Below are 20,078 nucleotides of genomic sequence, written 5' to 3' on the forward strand. Positions count from 1 at the left end.
ATATACTGTTGTTATCTTTAGACCAGAGAGCTACATTGGATTTATTAATATTTAGCAATTAGTTTTGTTTTATATATCCTCGGTCTTGAGGTTTTCAGCGAAGCTTAAGCCTTATGCGCCGTTCGCGGCTATTTGAAAAATGAATATTTCAGACAAAATAAATTATATTTTATCATCCACAAACAAATTATGCTATACTTTATAGATAATTTAATTAAATTACAGAAACTGTCTTATAATTTTTCATATTATACCCCATATCTTTTCCATTTTCATTTTTTATGTGAAAGGGTTTGTCTTCATATATATATAGTCTTCTATACGTTTTTTTTCTTTTTCGAGGGTAATTTTGTGAGTGTTATAACTAAATAATAATGATCACTAAGTAATAACGACATGCATACGTAATTAACGATATATGAGTGTGTGTTGAAGACATGTGCTTATTGGGATTTGTTTGGCTTCATGAACCCCTAAAAATTCCTGCAACTGGTCCAAGATTCCATGACGACAAGGACCTTTGGCCTAATTTGCATTGATCCGATTGCCTAAAATTACTCCTTTCGTAGATCCAAATGAACACCAGCCAACAAAAAATTAAATCATTTAGTATAATTTAATTCTCATTAATTACAACCATTAGTATTGTTAACAAAAATAAAAATCATATGTATTTTTTTTTGGCTGATACACAAAACAACCTCTTCAAGTCAGTCTTTTTTTTTTCTGGCTGCCTCCAAAACTTTTAGCTTTTACATTTTCACTTTTTTATTTGTATACATGGGTGTCGTTCATCAAAAGTCGAAGTTATTTAACCACTTGATTACTGTAGTATTGACGTTAAATTTATCTTTTCTATATATAGTAATGAATATTTATATATCTTCATAATGGTATTGATCACTCCAAGCTGTACGTTAACTAATCTACAATATCAATTAATAACTCATTTATATTTTGTTACTAAAAAATTGTAAATAGCTGCACAATCTAAATGAATATAGAATTATACGAAACTCGAGAATCCCAAATTTTGTTTATGTGTGTTCTGCCAAAAAGAAAAGAGTAATTTTGTTGAAAAACGATAGTGTTGGAATCTATTATAATAAATCAGTGTTGTTGATCCGATCTAAGTTTGGGAAATGTGGGAATTTGGTTGAAGTTAAGAAGAGTGTATAAATAAGGATTTAAGAGAAGTGTAGGTGGGATTTGGTCTTATTCAAATCACCAAACACACTCCATAAGCTCGTTTATCTATTATTATAAGTAACGTCAATAAAAATATTGTAGACTCTTCAGAAGGTTGTCTGCGTTTGTAGTAAAATAAAATTAACAGAAGTGAAATATGAACTGGTGAATCTGAGATTAGAAAACAATATTAATATATAGCGACAAATAAAACATAGGAAATGTTTGGTTTCTTTAACCTTACGCAATGTTTTAATTAGTTTGAACTCTTCCCGATACCTAATTGGGAGTTGAAAAATTCAGTCCTCAGCCAAACCCATTTGTGGCTCACTCTACTTCTTGTGTTGCGCCACACATACATAATCCTTTTTTTTGTTTCTTTTTAAAATTATACGATAATATTCATACAATCTACCTCGAGAGATATACCATATGAAAACCACAAATTATATATGAGTATATATATCGTATACACAAAGAAGACATAACCATGTATGTTGTATCTATAAATAGATGATGTGGTGTGTGTGTGTATGTTAATATAATTTACTAACTGAAAAAAAAAAAAATTGTGGTTCACAAGTTCACAACCTATTTTGTGTGTCAATCCTAATCGGTAACTTAACACAAATCACACCTACAACTAGCTTAGCATATATAACAACATTATCTCGATAGAAATAACTTTGTAAATAACCAATTCATTAGAATAACAATACATCAACAAAACTCGCCGTACTCTAACTTCGTGGAAAATTCTACGGAAAATTACATTCGAATTACAAGAAAAAAATAAATAATTAATTGAAAACAAAAACTAAGACCAAATGATATAGACAAGGACAATCATATCCGGAGAAAACTAAATTACAAAAACGCCCACTAAGTTCAAAACTTCAATTCAGACAATAACAAGGAAATGAGTGGCTTAAAAGTCAAGAAAATCCTTTATAAAGTCCCGCGAGTGTTGATCACTTTAATGCACATACAGAGAAAAAAAGAAGAAGAAGAAAAACACAAAATAAGTGTGAGAAAGAGAGAAAGAGTCTCTCTCTCTTGAGTCTTGAAGTCATGCAGCTCAAATCATCATCACCATTTTCATCATCTTCTTCTTCTTCATCATCATCCATGAAACTCAAAACACTAATCCAAAATCTCCTCACACACCCTCTCTACCGTTTCCTAAGAGCGCTGGCGAGAGCCAAATCAATCTTTCTAGAGATCTCGAAGCACAACAACAAGAAACGAAAACTCATGATGTTTTTTCCAACAAAGGCTTCAAAGAACCAACGCAAGATCTTCTTCGGATCTTTCAGGTTGCATTACAACTGGTGTTCTTCTCATGTCGTCCCTGTTCCTCAACCCTTCCCTTTTCCAGCTGTCTCTGACATCAAAGGTGAAGAGGATGAAGATTCTCAGCTCTCTGGCTACCTCGAGTGGCTCGAACACAAGAAAGTCGAAGATGCCGAAGAGATCAGCAATGTTGCAGCTCATGATGAAGAAGATGATATTGATCATTTGGCGGATATGTTCATTGCTAATTGCCACGAGAAGTTCTTGCTTGAGAAAGTCGAATCTTACAGGAGATTTCAAGAAATGCTAGAAAGGAGTTTGTGAATTATCAGAGGTGAATCATAGATTTTGACTCTTGTCTGATTAATTAATAATCATGTTGTAAAATCTTAGCTAGTTAATTTGATTCGGTAATATACCACAAGGTGGTGAAATGTGTATCTTGAAAGTTTTGGGGGTAATGTGCGGAAGAGGTTGTAACTTTTGGGGGGGGGGGGGGGGGGGGGGGGGGGGGGGGGGGTAATAGCGAAACCTTTAATATTGTAAAAACAATAATAATTAGTGTTGTCCATCTAATTGGGCACATATAGTTAAGTTGTGAGTTCTGATTAGTGTTTGGTAAATTACGTCCAACTTGCCTAATTTTTAATTACGCTCAATCTTGAAAAGGTTTAAACAAATTAATCAAAAAAGAATTACCAAAAAATAAAAATGAAAGACAATAAAGTACCTCTACTAAAATTTCAAGAGTGTTCAAATTAAATACTACATAACATAACAATTTTTAACGTGCTATTAGTTTATTACCAGTAAATCAAATTACTATTTTTAAGATACTATCATATTCATACCCCTCAGGCAGTAATTTTTTCTTTTTTCTATTTTTGGCAACACTCAAACATGTATAGTTCTGAGCATAATTTCACTATTTCTACGCAACTGTAATACATAGTTTAAATAATGTAAGGCAGACTAATTGATATGAAAAGCTAAATCACACCAATATCTGTCTTACAAAGAGGAATTTAGAATTTTCAATCGCGAAAATATCTTGGATATATAATTGTATAAATTAAGAAAAACATCGTGATCAAATAATAGCTAAAAGACACTAAAAGGATCGAACAAATCTGGAGAAAAAACATCTAAAGAACAATTTACTGTGCCTTCTCAACTACTAATAGATCAAATTTTCACCTAATTTTGGCCTTTAGAGGACTTTATTGTGGTCTCCTCGTGTAATTACAATAGTCATTTCTCCAAATGATTGTATATTTGTTTTTACCTGTAATGTAATATATAAAAAGACTCGAAGAATAAGTAACAACAGTTGTCCCAAATAATGTAGAGAAATACACACCAAACATGAATTCAGACGAAAGCAGTTTTCAAGTTATCAATTTATGCAATAGTTTTTTCAAGTTAACACTCTCTTTTTTTCTTCCATTAAAACATACCACATAATCCGCTATTTTTCTTTCTTTCAATATTCTATGCAATATTTTAAATTTTAGACAATTTTCTCTAAAAAATCAAATAAAAAATAAATTACTTTATCCGTTTCATTACAACTTTGATGTGAAATAAAATACTTTTTAAGTACTTTTGCTTTGCTAAATTCTAGTAAAATATATACATGATCTACTATTTAGGGTCTACGCACTGGGAAGGCCCGTCTCACTACAGTACTATAGTCAATTTTCGACACCACTAGATATCGTGTTACGTTAACCTTTTGCAGTTTATACTATAACTTTCTGTAGCATAATACTCGAGACCCCAATATTGATATATACTGAAGAATGTTAGACATTAATATACGGAAATTAAAATATACGAATTTCGACTATCTAAATTGAAAGCATAGTTCTATAGGGTTGATTGACCACAATGCGTTTAAGGTATCTTGGGCGGCCAACACCATTTTTCTTATAATAAATATACCAAAATCTATCAAATTTTAGTTTTAAACAAAAAATAGACAAAAAAAAAAAGGAAAACTATACTTTCATATTATAATTTCCCATTTTTTGACAGATTATAATTTCAAGAAATAAAAGTTTATTCTATTCTTTTAATGTGAAATTGTATATCTTCAATTTTTCACAATTTTCATGCTTTTGATATCCATACGTAGACTAGACTCTAATCTATTCGTTAATAAACAAACGTGGATCGATTGGATGATATTAATACACCACTACGTAAACTTGCAATTATTTAATGGGATTTAATTATTCACATTAAATTTACTCTCCTATTTGTTGACTAAAAAATAAACAAATTAACTAACTCCCCAAAAGAAAAAAAAAAGAGTTACCTAAACTAACGTTCTGTTACACAACCCCTAACGTCTTCCACAAGTCTTATAAACTCGCGTCTTCCACAAATCTTCTCGCTCTGCTCTTCTCTCCTCTCGTTCACCTCTGCAACAACAATCTTTCGAATTTAGGGTTTTGCTTTAATCCACAGACTTCATCCCTCGAGTTCATTGATCCTCTTCTCTCTAATGGCGGACCAGAAAGATCAACGCACAGATCCTCCCGCTGGTATGTAATCATCAATTTCTTGTAACATTACGATCAGAATCTTCAGTAATTAGGGTTTTCGTGTATGAATTATTAGAGCTTCGAGTTTATAAGATGTCAAGGTTTCGGATTCCTCTGCTTTTCGTTTTCTTTGTTCCGCCATTGATGGCAACGGCTGACTCATAAAGAACTATCTTTCTTGTCTTTTTATCGAGTGATCTTGATTCGGCTACTACTCCTCGTGATGCAGAGAAGTCAGCAAATCTCCCAATAAAGAAGAGAGCAATGGCTGAAGAATCTCTCAGAGCACCGGAGTCTAAGTCAGAGTCTGACAGCGGCGATGGAGATGTGACTTGCTTATCCGCCGAAGACGTCACGAAAGAGGCACTTACAGTCCAAGAATACCAGATGAAAGCTTTCTACCATCTTCTCCAAGTTTTCTCTTTAGAAACCTCGACAATGTCAAAGGTAACTGCATGTAATCTTTCTCTTCTTCTTTCGCTATTTTCGTTCTGTTTCCTGAGGCTTGTGGTGATGTCTTCTGCTTACTCAGAAGAGGACTGAGATCATTGAGAAACTGATGAACGAGTGGGGGATATCTGACGAAACTTGCAACGCTTTTGCGGATAAGATTCAGAAGAATCTTCTGAAGCTAGAGAAAAGGTATGTATATATATCTTCTTATCAAAGCTTTAATTACATACTTCCAAGATAATCATCTCTTCCTTGTGTAACACTCATCTTTTTTTTCTCAGGGAGGATGCATCTGTATCTGATGAGAAGGAAACGCAGATAGTACCAGAGACGCCATTGACCAAACCTGTAAGGCAGAGAAATTGAAACCCTCTGATTTGGCTTTTCCTTTACAGCAGAGTTTTCACTTTCATGGTCATTATCTCTTTTCTATTTTAAGGCATCGCCGAGTTCGACTTATGTTCCTGAATCTGGAAAAAGCTGGGGTAGTGTTAATCCTGAGTATCTTCTTGGAAAATGTGTTCGTATGAGGCTGCCAGAGGAAGCTGAGTTCAACGAATACATCATCAAAGCATATGATGCGGAACAGGTACTAAAGCATTATTTTCTTGATTCTCGAACCCTTGTTTCATCAGACTCAATCCGTTCTGAGAAATCTACTTCGCAATTTCTCTCCAGGAAATGCATCGCGTTGTGGCCGCAGACTCGAATGCAATGGAGGTTGATGACCCGTATAGCTTGATAGATCTCAGAGAAGTAAGTATTACACAAACTGTTATCATCTCCTTTCGTCAAGTATAAGTCTTTATATCAGAAGCTAAGAAACATTTTGATCCCAAACCGATGGCAGGTTTCTCCTGAAGATATAATGTGGGAAGGTGGAGAAAAGCCAAACTTTGATGCTCCCAAGCAGTCTACAGCTCGACGATCCCTTCTCTGATAACAAGGCTCTACAATCACATTGTCAGCAAATCTTGACAAGGTAACTTTGCCAATGATATATATATATAACACATGTACATTCTCAGTGAAATCTTAATTACTGATGACTTGGCAGAAAAAAATTAGTGACAATCTTGGTTTTTTTTAATGCAGGGCAATGATAAGAAGATTGATCAAGACCCTCTTTAAATTTTCTTTTGAGCTCTTTTTAGTTGTACAATCACATAACACAGACCTTTTCTGGTGTTGTTTGCTGGAATTACAGTAGAAACGGGTCAGTGTTGAAGTGTTGTTAAACAGGATTCAGATACTTGCTTTTGTTAATATTGGTTCTTTTCACCACCTTGTTGTTACTTGTTAGCTTATCTCTTTCCCCTTCTCTCTCATAAAAATAAGTATGTTAGTAGTGCGGTTAAAACCTTAAACTATGTTCATTATTAAATCAGTTTCGGACACACACAAAAAAAATAACTATTTTCAGTATTAAAATATGTTCGTTTTAATTAAGTGAAATTAAAATTGAAAAAATGACATATACCTGAATTAATCCTTTTTTTGTTCAACAGCTTTCTTGAATTTTTCTTTATAAAACTCTCCCGCGCCACGTATTGATTCTTGACATTTGCAACTATTATCCACAGCCGTCCAGATCAGAAGTGCGTAACCAATCCAAAACAGTAAAGATGTTGAAACTAACCGTAGATTTACACTTCAACTGATGACGTGTCAATACTTAATCCCAATTAAATCAAGTGATCAAGCAACGAAGTATAGTTAGTTACAGTATAAAAACTCTAAAAGCATATAAAACACATAAAAGAGAATCCAAAATCTCGTTACTTCTTCTCTCTCATGCAACGTTGTTGAAGATCCTTCCTTCTCTCCGATTTCTAGGGTTTTTTTCAAAAGGCGCACAAACCTCGTCAACAAGTTACAAAACTCTTCTCTCCGATTCCTCTCTTCTCAACAATGGCGGACCAGAAAGATCAAGCCCCAAGCTCTCCATCTCGTAAGTATCTCTCTCTCTCTCTCTTCGTATCTTTCTCATGGGTTCTAGAGTTTCGGACTCCTCTGTTTTCTCTTCTCTCCCATTGATGCAATTAGACTGATCGATTGTGAATTTTCTTGTGATCTTCTTGAACCGCTGCTGAAGAATCAACTGATCTACCGATTAAGAAGAGAAGTCTTACAGAGACTATCCCGAGCTATAGCTTTGACGATGAAATCCTGTTCGGCTCCATGGACAAGAAAACGAAACTCATCACACTCCAGCGAAATGCTTACCATTATGTTCTCCATGCCTTCAGAGCAGAATCTCTTGCAATATCCAACGTAGTCAAATCCTTCTTGTTCTCTATATGCATTAATTTCGCTTCTTGTAAGTTGTGTTCATGTCTTCTGTTCTTCAGCCTAGGATTATGATCGTCAGAGACCTGATGAAAGAATTGAAGATTGACCTCACAACTCATAATGCTTTTGAGTTTGCAATCAAAACTGATCCAATGGTTGAACAACTGAGGTACCTTAATCATGGCTTTCACTACTGCAACAATGTGATCTTCTCCCCCTGTTTCTTTAAGTTTGTGTCGTACCCCATGTTTCTCAGGAATGTTTCATTATCGTCTGAGGAGAGGGAAATGCAGAAACTTACCGCCCCTGAAGAACCGCAAATTACTGGCGTAGATGGCCAACCTCTGATCATTCGTATGGAACCGAACAAAGACAATACGCTCAAGATTGTAGGTTTTTAAAATCATCTCTTCCTAACTCCTAAAGCAGACAATTCAATTCAATCTGGCTTTTGACTCCACTTGTCTTTCCCCTTTCTGATTGCTTAGGGAGATAGGGTTTTATCCCCTGCGAAGATACAAGATGGAAAGGTTATACCTCCAGCAAAGATACAAGACGAAGAGGCAAAGCTGCGTTCTACTTCTGACGGTCCACCTGTCCCAAGCTGGGGGCAGGTTTCTCCTCATTCTCTTATCGGAAAATCGATCGGTATACGAATTCCTGGCGAACACGAGTACATTCGATTCCAAATCGAAGATTACGACGTGGAAACAGTAAGTTTCTTCATGTTTTTTTGTGTGTTGTTCATCAGGTCAGGTCTCATCCCTTCTAAGAAGTATAGTTTCCAATCTACAGGAAACGCACTACCTGGCGAGTGCTTTCAGCAAAAAGGATACTGAGGACCCGTGCAATTGGGTTGATATCAGACATGTAAAATCAGATTGTTCCATCTCTTTTTCAAGTTTTATACTTGCCTCTTTTTTTCAAAAGCTGAAACCCCTGATCTCAAACTTTCCAGATTCCGGCAGAGGATATTGAATGGCCGAAGAAACATCCCAAGTTACCAGAATGGAAATGCTTTCCTGAACCAGGCGAAACTCTCTTGCACGAAACCAGTACAGCTCGGAAGAAGAAGCAACTTCATGAGGTACCTTGCAAACAGCTCCAACAATTTTTCTTGTGATGCTTAACCCTTTTACTGACACGACTTCTCAATAAAACTTCTATTAGGTTGGCAAGACGAGCACTGGGATTCCTATCATCAGAAAAGTTGATAAGGGAAAGGGTCATGTGCAGTAGGATGCTGAGATGACAGATGCATGACAACATTCCAGACCGGAACACTCTTATAACCTTGTTTGACATCTTTGGCTCTTTCTACTATCTTCTAAACTCATATTTTGCTGCTATCTGGAATCAGAGAAGTGTATAAACAATTCCAACACTCCTTTAAATGACTGCCTTGTGAACTTCCTAGAAAATTCTTGATCCTATAGAAGATAGTTAAGTACCGCAATAAATCATCACCTCCTTGAACGCTTCTTCGGCCGAGTAGAAGAGCCTGTTTCCTTTTCACTTGTTTCACTGTCTCGTTTTGCTATCAGAGGAGAAGACCTTTTAGAAGCGACACCAGTAGTTTTTTGAGCAGGACTACCCTTTCCAATTGTTGGCTTCTTCCCAGTTAATCGTTTCTGACCTGCAGACAGTTTTGCTGCATCCACTTTTTCATTCTTACTAATACTTTTCCTCTGTTCAGCTCCTCTTTTTCCATTAGCGGAATCAGCCTTCACTGTCTCTACAAAAGTTTCAGATGATGAAACCCCTTTCATTCTTTTAAGAAAACTAGCAGCACTTTGCTTTTTTGAGCCACCACTCGTGTGTTTACCCTTCTTGTCTTGAACAATTTTCTTCGGCTCAGAGCTATCGTTTGAAGACCGGCCTTTACTAGGGAGACCCGCATTCAAACTGGTCTTAACGTTTCTGCTTCCTACTTTTTTGGCTGTTGAGGGTGCTCTTGCTCTAGTCATCTTCTTAGAAACAATAGGTTCCACATCTTTATCAGAAGTTTCATCTTCCTCCTCCTCTGAAACTGGCTTCTCATCGACTGTGGAAGCTACTTTAGTCTTTTTCTTTGACGGTTCAGTGACTGACGCTGAAGTTCTAACAGCCAAGGAACTACGTTTCCGACAAGCTATCATAGGCACTGAAAGCGCTGTTGGCTTAAGAGAAGGGACTGTGACTTCCTCCTTAGACGTCACCAAGGATTCTTCTTTTGGTGGTGGTAAGGTTTGTTTATGAATCTTGAGAGTCATCTGTTTCTTGATGAGTTGGTAAAGCTGTTTTGCTGCATTAAATTCAGAAGATGGCTCACCATAAAACACTCTTGCATTGTTGATTAGTAACAGTAAATCCCGAAAGAACTTGCTCCTGGAGTTTTTGTAGTAACCCTCTTCCACACGACTTCGAATCATCTCAAAGTCTATGTGCTGCCTTATTATCCTATCGTACTCAGGTGTTTCCTGCAACTTCACAATCAAACAAATAAGACTCAGGCTTTAAGCCTAGCCGTATGACAATAGAAACAGCAGACGTTTTTTTTTTTTTTTTGCAAAAAACATATATTGTGTTCAAAAAGAAAAAGAAAAAAAAAAGTTAGGGACTTTTAATTATTTATTTACCTGGCTCTCGAGCCGGCGCGAAAAGTGAGAGCCAATGGGGTGAGACTTAAGAATCTCGATGAAATCAATCAACGGCTGAGATTCAACGGGGTTCATATTGACGGTCAGGGATTGATCCTCGTTATCCGGTTGGTTCTGTTCTACCGTCTCCTTCCTCGGTAAGCTCGCCGAGCTCTGCACGTCACTCGTTTCTTTCGCTTCTTCCTCTCCCTTCGACTCGTCCATTGACTCAACAAACTCCGGCGAGTCATTCCCCTTTCTTACTGTGTCTTCTCTGTCCGAGTTCGCCGCGCTCTCGCAGCTTCCCCTACCCGAATCCTCTCTCACCGGTTTCTCATCGTTGTCTATCCGGTTCGGTTCTTCGTCCACCGGTTCAGTGATTTTAACATCTTTGAACGTGTTATCAGATCCGGTTCCGGTATTATTGTCCTTTGGATCTGGAGAATTAACCGGCTCATCGACCGGGACGGCACCGGAGGTATTACCCGAATCACGGTGGTTCTCTTTCGTCTCCGCGATTTTATCTAGATCTGAATCTTCAATCTTCAAGCTCTCCTCTCTCTCATCTTCCAATCTCTTCACCTTCAACTGCAATGACCTGTACCCACAAATCCTCGATTCAAAATCTACGGTAATGCAAATCTGGAATCGAAAAAAAAAACCAACGGGGTCGATTTGAAATTACGAGATGGATAGATCGTAACGTTCGACTTCGCGGCGGAGCTCGTCGACACGGAGCTTTCTCAGCTCCTCAAGCCATGGAACGGAAGAGATCTCGGCGGCGACGGTTTCTTCTCCCTCTGTAGATCCCGGAGAGACGAGTTCACGAGAGAATCGGCGCTTGAGATCGCAGTACTTGTGACGACAGTCGAAGGATGTGAGTGTACGTAAAATGGAGTTTTGTTTCTGGATTTCGGCGGCGACGGAGTCCCATGAATCAGTACCGTGACGGTGAACGGCGCAGGCGAGGAGGAGCTCCTCCATTGTGCTCCATGTTTGTTTCTCTGGAGAATTTTTGTCGTTTTCCGGTTTTGCCATTGGAGTGGAAAAATTTAAAAAAAAAAAAAAAAAAAGTGGGATTGTTGTGAGATGCTTATTGTCACTTGGCCAATTTTTGTAGAAACTGAAATAGAAATGATCTCTCTTCTGCAAAATCGTTGTTCTTAACCTCCTCCACTAAGAAAGAAGAGAGACCTTTGGGGACTGATTATTTATTTATTTATTATTTTATTTTTTTTGTCTGTCGGGCAAATAATTTATCAAAGGTTTTTATTTCATTGAAAAATTGTTTGTAAACAATCTAAAGGCGCACCGATTGAGAAAAATGTTGAGACCAACTTTGCTCGTTTTGTCGTATCAATTTAGTGGACCCAAGCCCCAAGCACCGAATCCATTACCGGTTTTAAACCAAACGCACCCAATCAAGAGAGAGTCCAAATTATTATAAGCATTTATTAAGAAGAATTTGACTTGTACGGAAGCATTTAATTTTAATCCAAATTATTAGTATGAGATACAGTATTGAGTTTTATACTATTTCAGCACAGACCAGTGTATGCAATTCTTTCGTTCAGATTTTCTGCACTGTACAGTGCCACTGAGTTATACAATTACAAACATATTCATCCACCATACCGGCATTGACCTTAACCAAAGGATGGAAGAGCGTGGAGATCTTTCCGGGACAACATTATGACCGGTTTCAACGAGTATGTCTTCCCAAGAGAGAGTACTGAGATAGTGACATGTCCTCACCCTTCTAAGATCACTTCGATGACGAGCAAGAGATACTGAAGTCCATACACCTTGGTCGAACAGAAACCACAATCTGTCATTCTCCCTCAAACCTTTCTGTTTTTTTTTTTTTTTTTTTTTGTTATTTGACTCTTCACACGATGTTGTCGATACTGAGGACATAAGTTAACGATCGGAAACTTTCCTCGATTTCTCTTATTGATTACAACAAATCCATAGATGATTCTTCTAATCTAAACCACACACATGCTAATGCCACCTCATAAGAAGATAATCAGAATATTTTCAAGCTCATAGTTCACCGTCAAGCAACACATTCATTGATATAATACGGATGGATTCAAATAAACTCAACACGCTAAACCAGTTCCGATAAAGAGAGTTCAAAAGCATAAATCTCATATAAAACAGAACTCTGAAGATTCCATCAAAAGATCCAAAAAACAAGTTTACTGCAAATATATACAAAAGCAATAAGCTAAATTAAGTCGACAAATGTAGTTTGCAATTCGAGATTACCATTATTAGAAGCTTCAAGCTGCTCCTTTCAAGGCTTTCTTCAGCTCCTCTGCTACGTCACCTTCTTCCTTGCTTTTCTTACCGCCGTAATTGGACGTCGTAGTCTTCTCGCTGCTCCACCGATCAGCTCTCGGTCTCCCGCCATTGTTGCTCCTCTCGGGTTCGCGGTACTTTGAATGCGATCCGTAATCTATTGTCGCCGGCGAGTATGGCCTGACGTTTGAGATCACTTCCCGGAGATCGTCTACGGCTCTCTTTAACTGTTTGTTCTCCGTTCGAAGCTCCTCCATCTGCCGATTCACAGCCAAACACACCTCCGCCACGTCACCACTACTAGTGAGTTGACCCGGACCCGAAACTTTACCCGGATCGCTCGTGGACTTAGTCAATTTAGCATCTGAGCCGTCCACGTGTTCGATTCCGATTTTATTCATCACCAAAAACGGGAACCTCCTCAGCGAAATAGCAGCCGTCGGATCAAAATCGCGTCTGATCTCCGTAGGAACCCTAACGCCCCACCGGAAGTTCAAAACGGCGCGTCCTCTCACAGGCAAAGACGTCCTCGCCGCGACCTCGACGCCTGAGAGCAAACCAGCGATATCTCCGGCAGAAGTCGAAGGCAGAACCGTGACTTTCCTAAATCCTCCGCCGCATCCGTTGACCGCAGGACTATCGACCACCTCAATCGACGAATCCTCTTCCGAAACAGATCCATTCATCGATTTGATCTCGAATCCAGACGAGGAATGAGACTTTTTGATAGAGAAATCTCCGAATTGAGGTTTGAAGTGAAGCATAAAGCTAGGGTTCCCTTTACCTAAGAGATTGAATTCAGCGCTCATGAGCATGGAGCTTGATGTCGGCGAACCAAAAGATCCCGTCCCGGTTTTGACGATCAGCGAGAAAGGGTTCCACGAATCGTTTGGACGGTAAGCGACTTTGAGAGAAGGTCCAGATTCGAAAAACGTAGAGAGGTTGAGGCTGAGCTCCTTTGATTCTCCGGCGACGATTCCAGATTGAAAAGGTAAACCTAAGATACTGAGAGGAACCTTAGCCCTAAAAAGAGGCTTTTGCTCTTCCCGAAACTTCATCGACGCCTTCATGATCGAATTCGAATATAATAAGTTTACTACGGAGAGAGTACAGTGATTGAGAGTAGAAGGATTTATACAAGTTTTTTTTATTTTTTTAGTTTTAAAGGAAGATTTCCATTATTCTTAAGAATTGGGAAATTTGTAAAAAGATTCTGGTTGGACATGAGGATAGAGGATGAAGAAGTCGTTTTCCAGTTTTACCCTCGGGTTATATGAAGAATAACGGATAATGCATACACTGGTCTGTGCTGTAATTACGTGGAAGTTCTGAGGCGAAAAAAGATAAAGCTGGTGAATGCTTAAAAAAATGAAAGGTGGACAAACCCCCTGGTGCTTTGTTTTATCTCTTCTGTTCTACTTCTGTCGTTTCTGTTTTTTTTTTCTATCCACCTCTGGTGGATACATTAAGCCCGTATAACATAAATGGACATATTTGGCCCATAAAGCCCAGTATTACACTGTCACTATTACTAATGAGGCCTGTACGCTGGGCTCTCTTTCACACGTGCGTCTTAAAAGAGATCGCAAGAGCGTAGAAAAAAGGTTAAGGTTAGGTTGTGGCTGTCTGATTTAGAGAATTCGTGTTTACTCTTTTGTTCGTTGCCACTTTTAGTTTTGATACAGATTCCAGTAAATTAAATTACAAGAGATAATCATACGGTAATTTTGGATCAAAGATAATAACTAAATTAAGTAAATAAGCTGTCTACGTTAACGATAGAGAAGTATTGGAATATTTATCAAGAGCGGTACTAAACAGGTTATGATTATTATATCTCACGGTTTATAGCAGAATTTACCAAATTACAAACAGACGACTTTGCAATTTATATATATATTTATTCATCTACGATATATTATCAAACACAAATATTTTTATAAGTTCCCCAAACAAAAAAAAAAAGTCATCTTATTAGCTTATACCAAAAAAAATCATACTTGTTGAAAAGATGTGGGGGGGGGGGGGGGGGGGGGTCCATAATTCCAGCTAAGCTATAGAGAGAAGAAGTTGTAAAAACTGGGAACCACGTCAAACAAACACACATATGGAGAGGACCACAATCTCTACGGCTCTTCGTATGGACAACGTGTCTTACATCCAATGGTTTAGTTGCCCGCGCATGTGGGCCGAATCTAAAAAGAGAGAGCAAAGGACTCGTGTGTGTTCGACTCTGAGTCTCTGACGCACGCATTTGTACAAAAGGCCTCAAACTACAAAAAACCAAATCCTTTCCGTTGAGCTTCTTCACCTCTCTCTTTTATATTTTCTGGCCGTTGGATCTCTTTCATATCTCTTCTCTTAATCCGACGGCCATTTCCCCGTTGTATATTTTATGTATCCTATCTTGTAGTTTATAGCTAGTGATCCAATCATTCACCGTTGAGTTGAGTCTATATTATTTATGCAGTTTAATTCGATAATTTATATAGTCTGAGACAATTAGTTAGATTGTGCAACCAATACTTTGGGGTTTATTAAGGTTTTAATCTCTTCCTTTTATTTTTTTTAACAAAGGATGATCGACACACGTTGTATATTCTCTAATTAATTGTTGTTTTATTTATTTATAGCTATAAGACTCTGGTTGTCTTCATTAACTTATTTTCTTGAAAAGTTGTCATACAAAATATTAATAAATTAATTTCTAATATAGAATGTATATAGCTATGCATATATTGGTAATATTCTTTCGTTATTCGTGGTTCATCACTAATATCTATGAGCTTGTAGTTGTAGTTGTATATAAAGATTTCGAACTGTTTTAGATAATGTATATACGTATGGGTTGGATGTTCCAAAAAGATGTGCATAGAAGTATTAATATATACTGCATATGTAAACTTATTTTAATTTAAAATTGAAAGAAAAATGGTGAACGAGATATAGACGTCAGGAAGTGAAACTGCCCTCGTGCATTAAGAGATAAATAGGACGTGATCAGACGACTAAAGGTAAAGAAAGGGCAAGTGAAAGTCGCCGCAGAGTCATACCATTCCCATGTCTTCTTCACATTCTACTTTCCTTATTATCTTTCACTTACCCTCCAACCTTTTTACTAACTCTTCTAAAATCATTTCTGTTTGTGAAAGGTGTTCTAAGATCCTTGAATTGCTTCACTAATGAATAATTAGGTATCCATGTGTATAAAAAGCTCGCTTGAATGCAGTTAAACAAATTAACTTTTGTTTGTGTGTGTGTGTTTTTATGCATGCAATTTTAAATTTTGCGACTATATATATGTGTGTGTGTTTTTAGCTGATACTTTAGACCAAACATGAAAGTTGAAACTGATGTAAATTAAAAAGTCGTCTATATATGCAAAAATTGATCTCTATCATTAACTTAACGTTAGCATAATAATATAGTTAAATGAATACTGTATGGTTGGAAAAAAAAAAACAATCATAAGTTTGTGTTCATTACATGGGGCCAAGTTTGCGAAATCTTACTATATCTATACCACTTGCAATTTATATATCTATTATACACAAGCACACATATAGACATAACATAAAAAAAATTCCAACATCACATTAAATATTAAAATGAGATATTAAAGAAATTACAACATGAAAAGATTAATTTGGTTAGTGGGAGGGGACCAATGTGCTTCTTGTTCCTCTATTCCATGTCTTTAAGAAGCTAGCATACTAACACATCTTTATCATAATACAAGAACTACATGTAATTAACAAAGTTTAAATGATAAAATTGTATAATCCAACTAGTTTCTCCAATAAATGTAAATCAACAAGACCAGAGAGATCCATTCAATTAGTTTATAAAAAAACTCCTACTTACTAGTATAGAATTTTACATTATGGATAAATTTATATAATTTCGGAGATGTGTTTTGAGTATAATATAATTATCAAACAACTGCCTATCACTATTTAAAAGGATATAAGTTCATACTTATCAACTTTTTTTTTCTCCTATATAACCTTCAAATATCTCTTCACTTACTATCAAACTCATCATCTCTCTCTCTCTCTCTCTCTCTCTCTCTCTACTCTTTTCTCTCCATATACAATAAGTTTATAAACCCTACTGATTCTGGATTCTGAAAATGGAAGCCACGATCTTCGAGAAAAGAAGAAGCTCATCATCAAGCATATCGATGCACAAACAGTCCTACTCGATAACCAAATCGAAGCCAAAGATCCGAATAATTCACATATTTGCTCCTGAGATCATCAAGACCGACGTTGCCAACTTCCGTGAGCTCGTACAAAGCCTTACCGGCAAACCAGAAGACGATCAGAAAGCTTCCAAAGCAAAACCTAGAAGAGATATTCATCGTCTTCACCGTCAAGTACAAGACATGATCAACACAGAGAAACTAACAGAACCTGAGCAGCATTGTGATGATCAAGGCTTCTGCTTAAACTCAGAAGAGATCTCCATGACTTGGAACGGTAATAATGTAGCTGGTGAGAGCTCCGGAGGGTTCTTGAATGGTTTGGGAGATTTCGAAGGGTTTATTCAAGAACTTGGTGAATTTCCGTATTTACCCTTGTCTTCAATGGATGCTTCTGCTTCTTCTAATTCCTCTTCTTCCTCTCATTTACATGGTGGATCAGTTTTCTCAGATGCTCACCACCAATTCGTGTAACTCTGTCTCTCAAACGATGTCATTTTTTTTCTTCCTTTTAAATGGTACGTCTTATATCTTGTTTATTAGGTTTTTGTGGAAATGAATTAAATTTATTATTACTTTTTCGTTTTGTTTTGAGTAATTAGAAACTATTATAATCAAATGATTTGATGAAAAGCTTGGACTCTTTCCATCTATCCCTTAAGGTCTCTGATGAGTTGTTCGTTGTGATAAACATGTGATTTACACTGATTTATGTTTTACGTCTAGCTTCTGCCTTCTTGTATGTTTTACTAATCGATTAATTGACTCGAAGGAAATTATATATCATATTGAAGAATGATATCTATTTTTTTTTTGGCAAAGTGACAAATGATGAGTGATGGTGATTGTTAACACCCATAAATTGTAAGCCCACATCATAATTTATTTTGTGTTCAACCCCAGATCATAAATATTGAATCCAATATATATTCACTAGTGAAGTAGACAAGGCAAACATCGAATGTGACAGACAACAAGGTATAGTAGAGGAAGGGAAAGAGGTTTCAGTGTATCCGGAGATTTACTGTAAACTTGTATTCACTTTTTGTTTTAACATTTAAACTGTCTAACTGTTGTATTCAAGATTCTCTACAACGCTAGATGAAGACGATGTTTCCACCCTTGTTAGAACTTCAGGCACTCCTGCGGTATCTCTTATAATCTACACAGTTACAACAACAACAAAAAAAAAAAGACTTGTTTTATGATATACTGTTAGCTTCAACTTCTATGAACATAATAATATTTCAGGAACTTACAAGAATCTCGTCGTCTAGATAAGAAATCATGAAAAATCTTTGGTAAGTTCCACCTGAAAGTCAAATAACAACAACACTGGTGGTTACAATGTTTACATGTGTGTAGGAGAAGATCTTAAAAACATGCTCTATGTGGCCTTACCAAGGGGAATTCTTAGACCATTGGCTAGAGTATCCTTGACAGGTTGAGGAAGCTGCTGCAACGTGGTAGAAGCTTGACCCAATAAACCTCTTAGCTGTTCAGGTAATGCTTCTTCAATAACCGTTGGCGACTCTAGTATTCCTTCTAAATACTCTTCTTTCATCCTTAAAGGCCCTTCTATTGTCAATTTCGATGACAGGATGATTTTGTTTTCTATCTGCATATATTAGTTTCAACAGATACACTTTCTGAGTTTGGTACTACACATTCATAATTCTTATCCAGAGACAAAAAAAAATATAGTTACCGAGTTTAGGAGTTTGATGTTTGCAGTTGCCTTTGTGCTATTATCCTTAATGACTATGTCCATAGTGGATAGACTCACTAATGCTGAAGGAAACCTCCTGCCACAAATTCAAAACAGACATAGGAATGCTTAAAACTCTCATTATATAAAACCAAAAGGTGTATGTGGTAATCGATGAGCAAGATGTTTAAGAACACTAACTCGAATATAACCCGAGTAGCAAGTTGACCAGGAGTGCTGGATCCAAACCACTCAAAACTCCATCTCCCTTCAAGATAAGGAGACCTGGAAAGCTAATTAGGAACCAGTTACAAAAAAGGGCATTGGTCCTTCAAATAAAACATCTTGAAAAACCGAGCGAGCAACCTACGTGGTTGGTCTAGGAGTTGGATTAAGCCGCTCAAGAGAAGTTATTCTCTCATTCACATCAATCCTTTGTATATCACTGATCTTCCCTGTAACTAGAGCCTCAAATCCTCCAGCATCATTGAACTGTAATTCTAAATTAGTTTCAGAACTTTCCAACAACAGAGAGGAATCAAAAAACACAAACTTTCACTTATCTGAGCAATCTAAAGAATCTCCAATACCAAATACTAAACTCAAACCTAATCCTCACCAAATTTCTAAGAAAGTAGAGCTGAAAAGTTTCAATTTTTAAGACATTCGAAGAGAGAGGAGAATCTTACGGCGAGAATCAGAGACTCCTTAGCAGAGAGACGCTCCATTTCCCTAGCGTAAACCAAAGGAATCCCTTGAACAGCTTCTTCTTGAACCATAGCTCTGCATATCATTTTCCGGTTCCTCCAACCTTTCTTCTCCGGCTGAAAACTGAGGGAAGCCTTCGTCGTCAACGGTGGTGATACGGAGGATGAGAAGCTCAATTGAACCGCAGAGGTCCCAGAAACCGAACCAAGTTGTATCAGTGCCATTTGAAGATCAAAGATTGTTTTTTTTTTTTTTTTTTTCGCTGCGTATAACGGTAGAAGTCTGAAGAAGGAGTTAGGTAGCAGAAGACGAGAGAGCAGATTCACGAACTAGTTTTTTTTTTTGTTATGAAATTAAAAAAAATTAAAAAATTGTAAAAGAAAAAGACTTATAACAAAGATTGTACTCTTATGTTTGCCCGTTTTGGGCTTTTAATTAACTCAGTTTTAAATTAAAATTTTGTTTTTAATTAGCATAAGCAAGTTTATGATATCCTCATAACCAAAAACCAAACCGATAAAAAATGGGGTTTGACAATCGAAATCAATATACACAAATATAGTACTAGAACATCCATACATCATAATACAGAACAATGTTTACTCTGTTTGTATAATATTTGTAAAACAGTTAAACCTGTAATACATTAACAGATGCTTTGTATTTCAGGTCTAATAACATTTGTAAAATATTTTTAAATTCCTGTAAAATGTGCAACAAAAACATTATGTTTACTCTTTTTTTTAAAAAGAGCTTAA

The 20,078-nt window shown here is 36.8% G+C and overlaps 7 protein-coding genes across 10 annotated transcripts; 4 read left to right on the forward strand and 3 right to left on the reverse strand.

Moving 5' to 3' along the window:
* Positions 1-2,158: 2,158 nt before the first annotated feature.
* LOC104792089 (uncharacterized) lies at positions 2,159-3,114 on the forward strand. The gene has a single exon (XM_010518132.3). The coding sequence runs from the start codon at positions 2,260-2,262 to the stop codon at positions 2,803-2,805; it is 546 nt and encodes a 181-aa protein (XP_010516434.2). The 5' UTR covers positions 2,159-2,259; the 3' UTR covers positions 2,806-3,114.
* Positions 3,115-5,526: 2,412 nt separating this feature from the next.
* Positions 5,527-6,877, forward strand: LOC104699191 (uncharacterized). The gene is made up of 6 exons (XM_087454336.1): positions 5,527-5,672; positions 5,765-5,831; positions 5,923-6,072; positions 6,162-6,239; positions 6,334-6,465; positions 6,579-6,877. The coding sequence occupies exons 1-5, from the start codon at positions 5,590-5,592 to the stop codon at positions 6,421-6,423; spliced, it is 468 nt and encodes a 155-aa protein (XP_087310462.1). The 5' UTR covers positions 5,527-5,589; the 3' UTR covers positions 6,424-6,465; positions 6,579-6,877.
* A 232-nt stretch (positions 6,878-7,109) lies between these two features.
* Positions 7,110-11,748, reverse strand: LOC104792091 (uncharacterized). Of its 4 annotated transcripts, none has more exons than XR_015559738.1 (4): positions 11,079-11,703; positions 10,394-10,991; positions 7,949-10,240; positions 7,110-7,858 (listed from the first exon to the last, which is right to left on the reverse strand). XR_015559738.1 is itself a non-coding variant. In XM_087454335.1 (3 exons), the coding sequence occupies exons 1-3, from the start codon at positions 11,429-11,431 to the stop codon at positions 9,239-9,241; spliced, it is 1,947 nt and encodes a 648-aa protein (XP_087310461.1). In that variant the 5' UTR covers positions 11,432-11,748; the 3' UTR covers positions 7,110-9,238. The 4 variants fall into 4 exon arrangements, 2 of the variants coding, with proteins under 2 accessions (XP_087310461.1, XP_087310460.1); XR_015559739.1 differs by having other exon boundaries at positions 7,949-10,234; positions 11,079-11,686; XM_087454335.1 differs by having other exon boundaries at positions 7,110-10,234; positions 11,079-11,748.
* Positions 7,395-9,014, forward strand: LOC147942887 (protein EMSY-LIKE 1-like). Its single transcript, XM_087456222.1, has 8 exons — positions 7,395-7,434; positions 7,564-7,757; positions 7,835-7,944; positions 8,032-8,164; positions 8,264-8,488; positions 8,571-8,645; positions 8,734-8,862; positions 8,946-9,014. The coding sequence occupies exons 1-8, from the start codon at positions 7,395-7,397 to the stop codon at positions 9,012-9,014; spliced, it is 975 nt and encodes a 324-aa protein (XP_087312348.1).
* A 777-nt stretch (positions 11,749-12,525) lies between the features above and the next one.
* LOC104792092 (uncharacterized) lies at positions 12,526-14,046 on the reverse strand. The gene has a single exon (XM_087453526.1). The coding sequence runs from the start codon at positions 13,768-13,770 to the stop codon at positions 12,682-12,684; it is 1,089 nt and encodes a 362-aa protein (XP_087309652.1). The 5' UTR covers positions 13,771-14,046; the 3' UTR covers positions 12,526-12,681.
* A 2,674-nt stretch (positions 14,047-16,720) lies between these two features.
* On the forward strand, positions 16,721-18,399 carry LOC104712485 (VQ motif-containing protein 25). The gene is made up of 2 exons (XM_087453528.1): positions 16,721-17,422; positions 18,270-18,399. The coding sequence occupies exon 1, from the start codon at positions 16,833-16,835 to the stop codon at positions 17,376-17,378; it is 546 nt and encodes a 181-aa protein (XP_087309654.1). The 5' UTR covers positions 16,721-16,832; the 3' UTR covers positions 17,379-17,422; positions 18,270-18,399.
* On the reverse strand, positions 17,814-19,706 carry LOC104712486 (putative plastid-lipid-associated protein 9, chloroplastic). Its single transcript, XM_010429395.3, has 7 exons — positions 19,302-19,706; positions 18,983-19,104; positions 18,814-18,897; positions 18,613-18,709; positions 18,306-18,522; positions 18,164-18,216; positions 17,814-18,066 (listed from the first exon to the last, which is right to left on the reverse strand). Exons 1-7 carry the CDS (start codon positions 19,542-19,544, stop codon positions 17,971-17,973), a joined length of 912 nt encoding a protein of 303 aa, XP_010427697.2. The 5' UTR covers positions 19,545-19,706; the 3' UTR covers positions 17,814-17,970.
* Positions 19,707-20,078: the final 372 nt, after the last annotated feature.

This window comes from Camelina sativa, chromosome 6, assembly GCF_030686135.1.
Source record: "Camelina sativa cultivar CO46 ecotype springtype chromosome 6, ASM3068613v1".
Classification (NCBI taxonomy): Eukaryota; Viridiplantae; Streptophyta; class Magnoliopsida; order Brassicales; family Brassicaceae; genus Camelina; species Camelina sativa.

Coding starts and splice junctions, on each gene's coding strand:
- LOC104792089 (XM_010518132.3), top strand. CDS start 2,260: ATGCAGCTCAAATCATCATCACCATTTTCATCATCTTCTTCTTCTTCA.
- LOC104699191 (XM_087454336.1), top strand. CDS start 5,590: ATGAACGAGTGGGGGATATCTGACGAAACTTGCAACGCTTTTGCGGAT. Junction 6,073..6,161: donor AAGCATATGATGCGGAACAG/GTACTAAAGCAT, acceptor ATTTCTCTCCAG/GAAATGCATCGCGTTGTGGC. Junction 6,240..6,333: donor GCTTGATAGATCTCAGAGAA/GTAAGTATTACA, acceptor AACCGATGGCAG/GTTTCTCCTGAAGATATAAT.
- LOC147942887 (XM_087456222.1), top strand. CDS start 7,395: ATGGCGGACCAGAAAGATCAAGCCCCAAGCTCTCCATCTC. Junction 7,435..7,563: donor AGCCCCAAGCTCTCCATCTC/GTAAGTATCTCT, acceptor TGTGATCTTCTT/GAACCGCTGCTGAAGAATCA. Junction 8,646..8,733: donor ATTGGGTTGATATCAGACAT/GTAAAATCAGAT, acceptor CAAACTTTCCAG/ATTCCGGCAGAGGATATTGA.
- LOC104792091 (XM_087454334.1), bottom strand. CDS start 11,431: ATGGCAAAACCGGAAAACGACAAAAATTCTCCAGAGAAACAAACATGG. Junction 10,992..11,078: donor CGTTACGATCTATCCATCTC/GTAATTTCAAAT, acceptor TTGTGGGTACAG/GTCATTGCAGTTGAAGGTGA. Junction 10,241..10,393: donor CGCGCCGGCTCGAGAGCCAG/GTAAATAAATAA, acceptor TTGATTGTGAAG/TTGCAGGAAACACCTGAGTA.
- LOC104792092 (XM_087453526.1), bottom strand. CDS start 13,770: ATGAAGGCGTCGATGAAGTTTCGGGAAGAGCAAAAGCCTCTTTTTAGG.
- LOC104712485 (XM_087453528.1), top strand. CDS start 16,833: ATGGAAGCCACGATCTTCGAGAAAAGAAGAAGCTCATCATCAAGCATA.
- LOC104712486 (XM_010429395.3), bottom strand. CDS start 19,544: ATGGCACTGATACAACTTGGTTCGGTTTCTGGGACCTCTGCGGTTCAA. Junction 18,710..18,813: donor GCTACTCGGGTTATATTCGA/GTTAGTGTTCTT, acceptor AATTTGTGGCAG/GAGGTTTCCTTCAGCATTAG. Junction 18,523..18,612: donor ACATCAAACTCCTAAACTCG/GTAACTATATTT, acceptor TAATATATGCAG/ATAGAAAACAAAATCATCCT.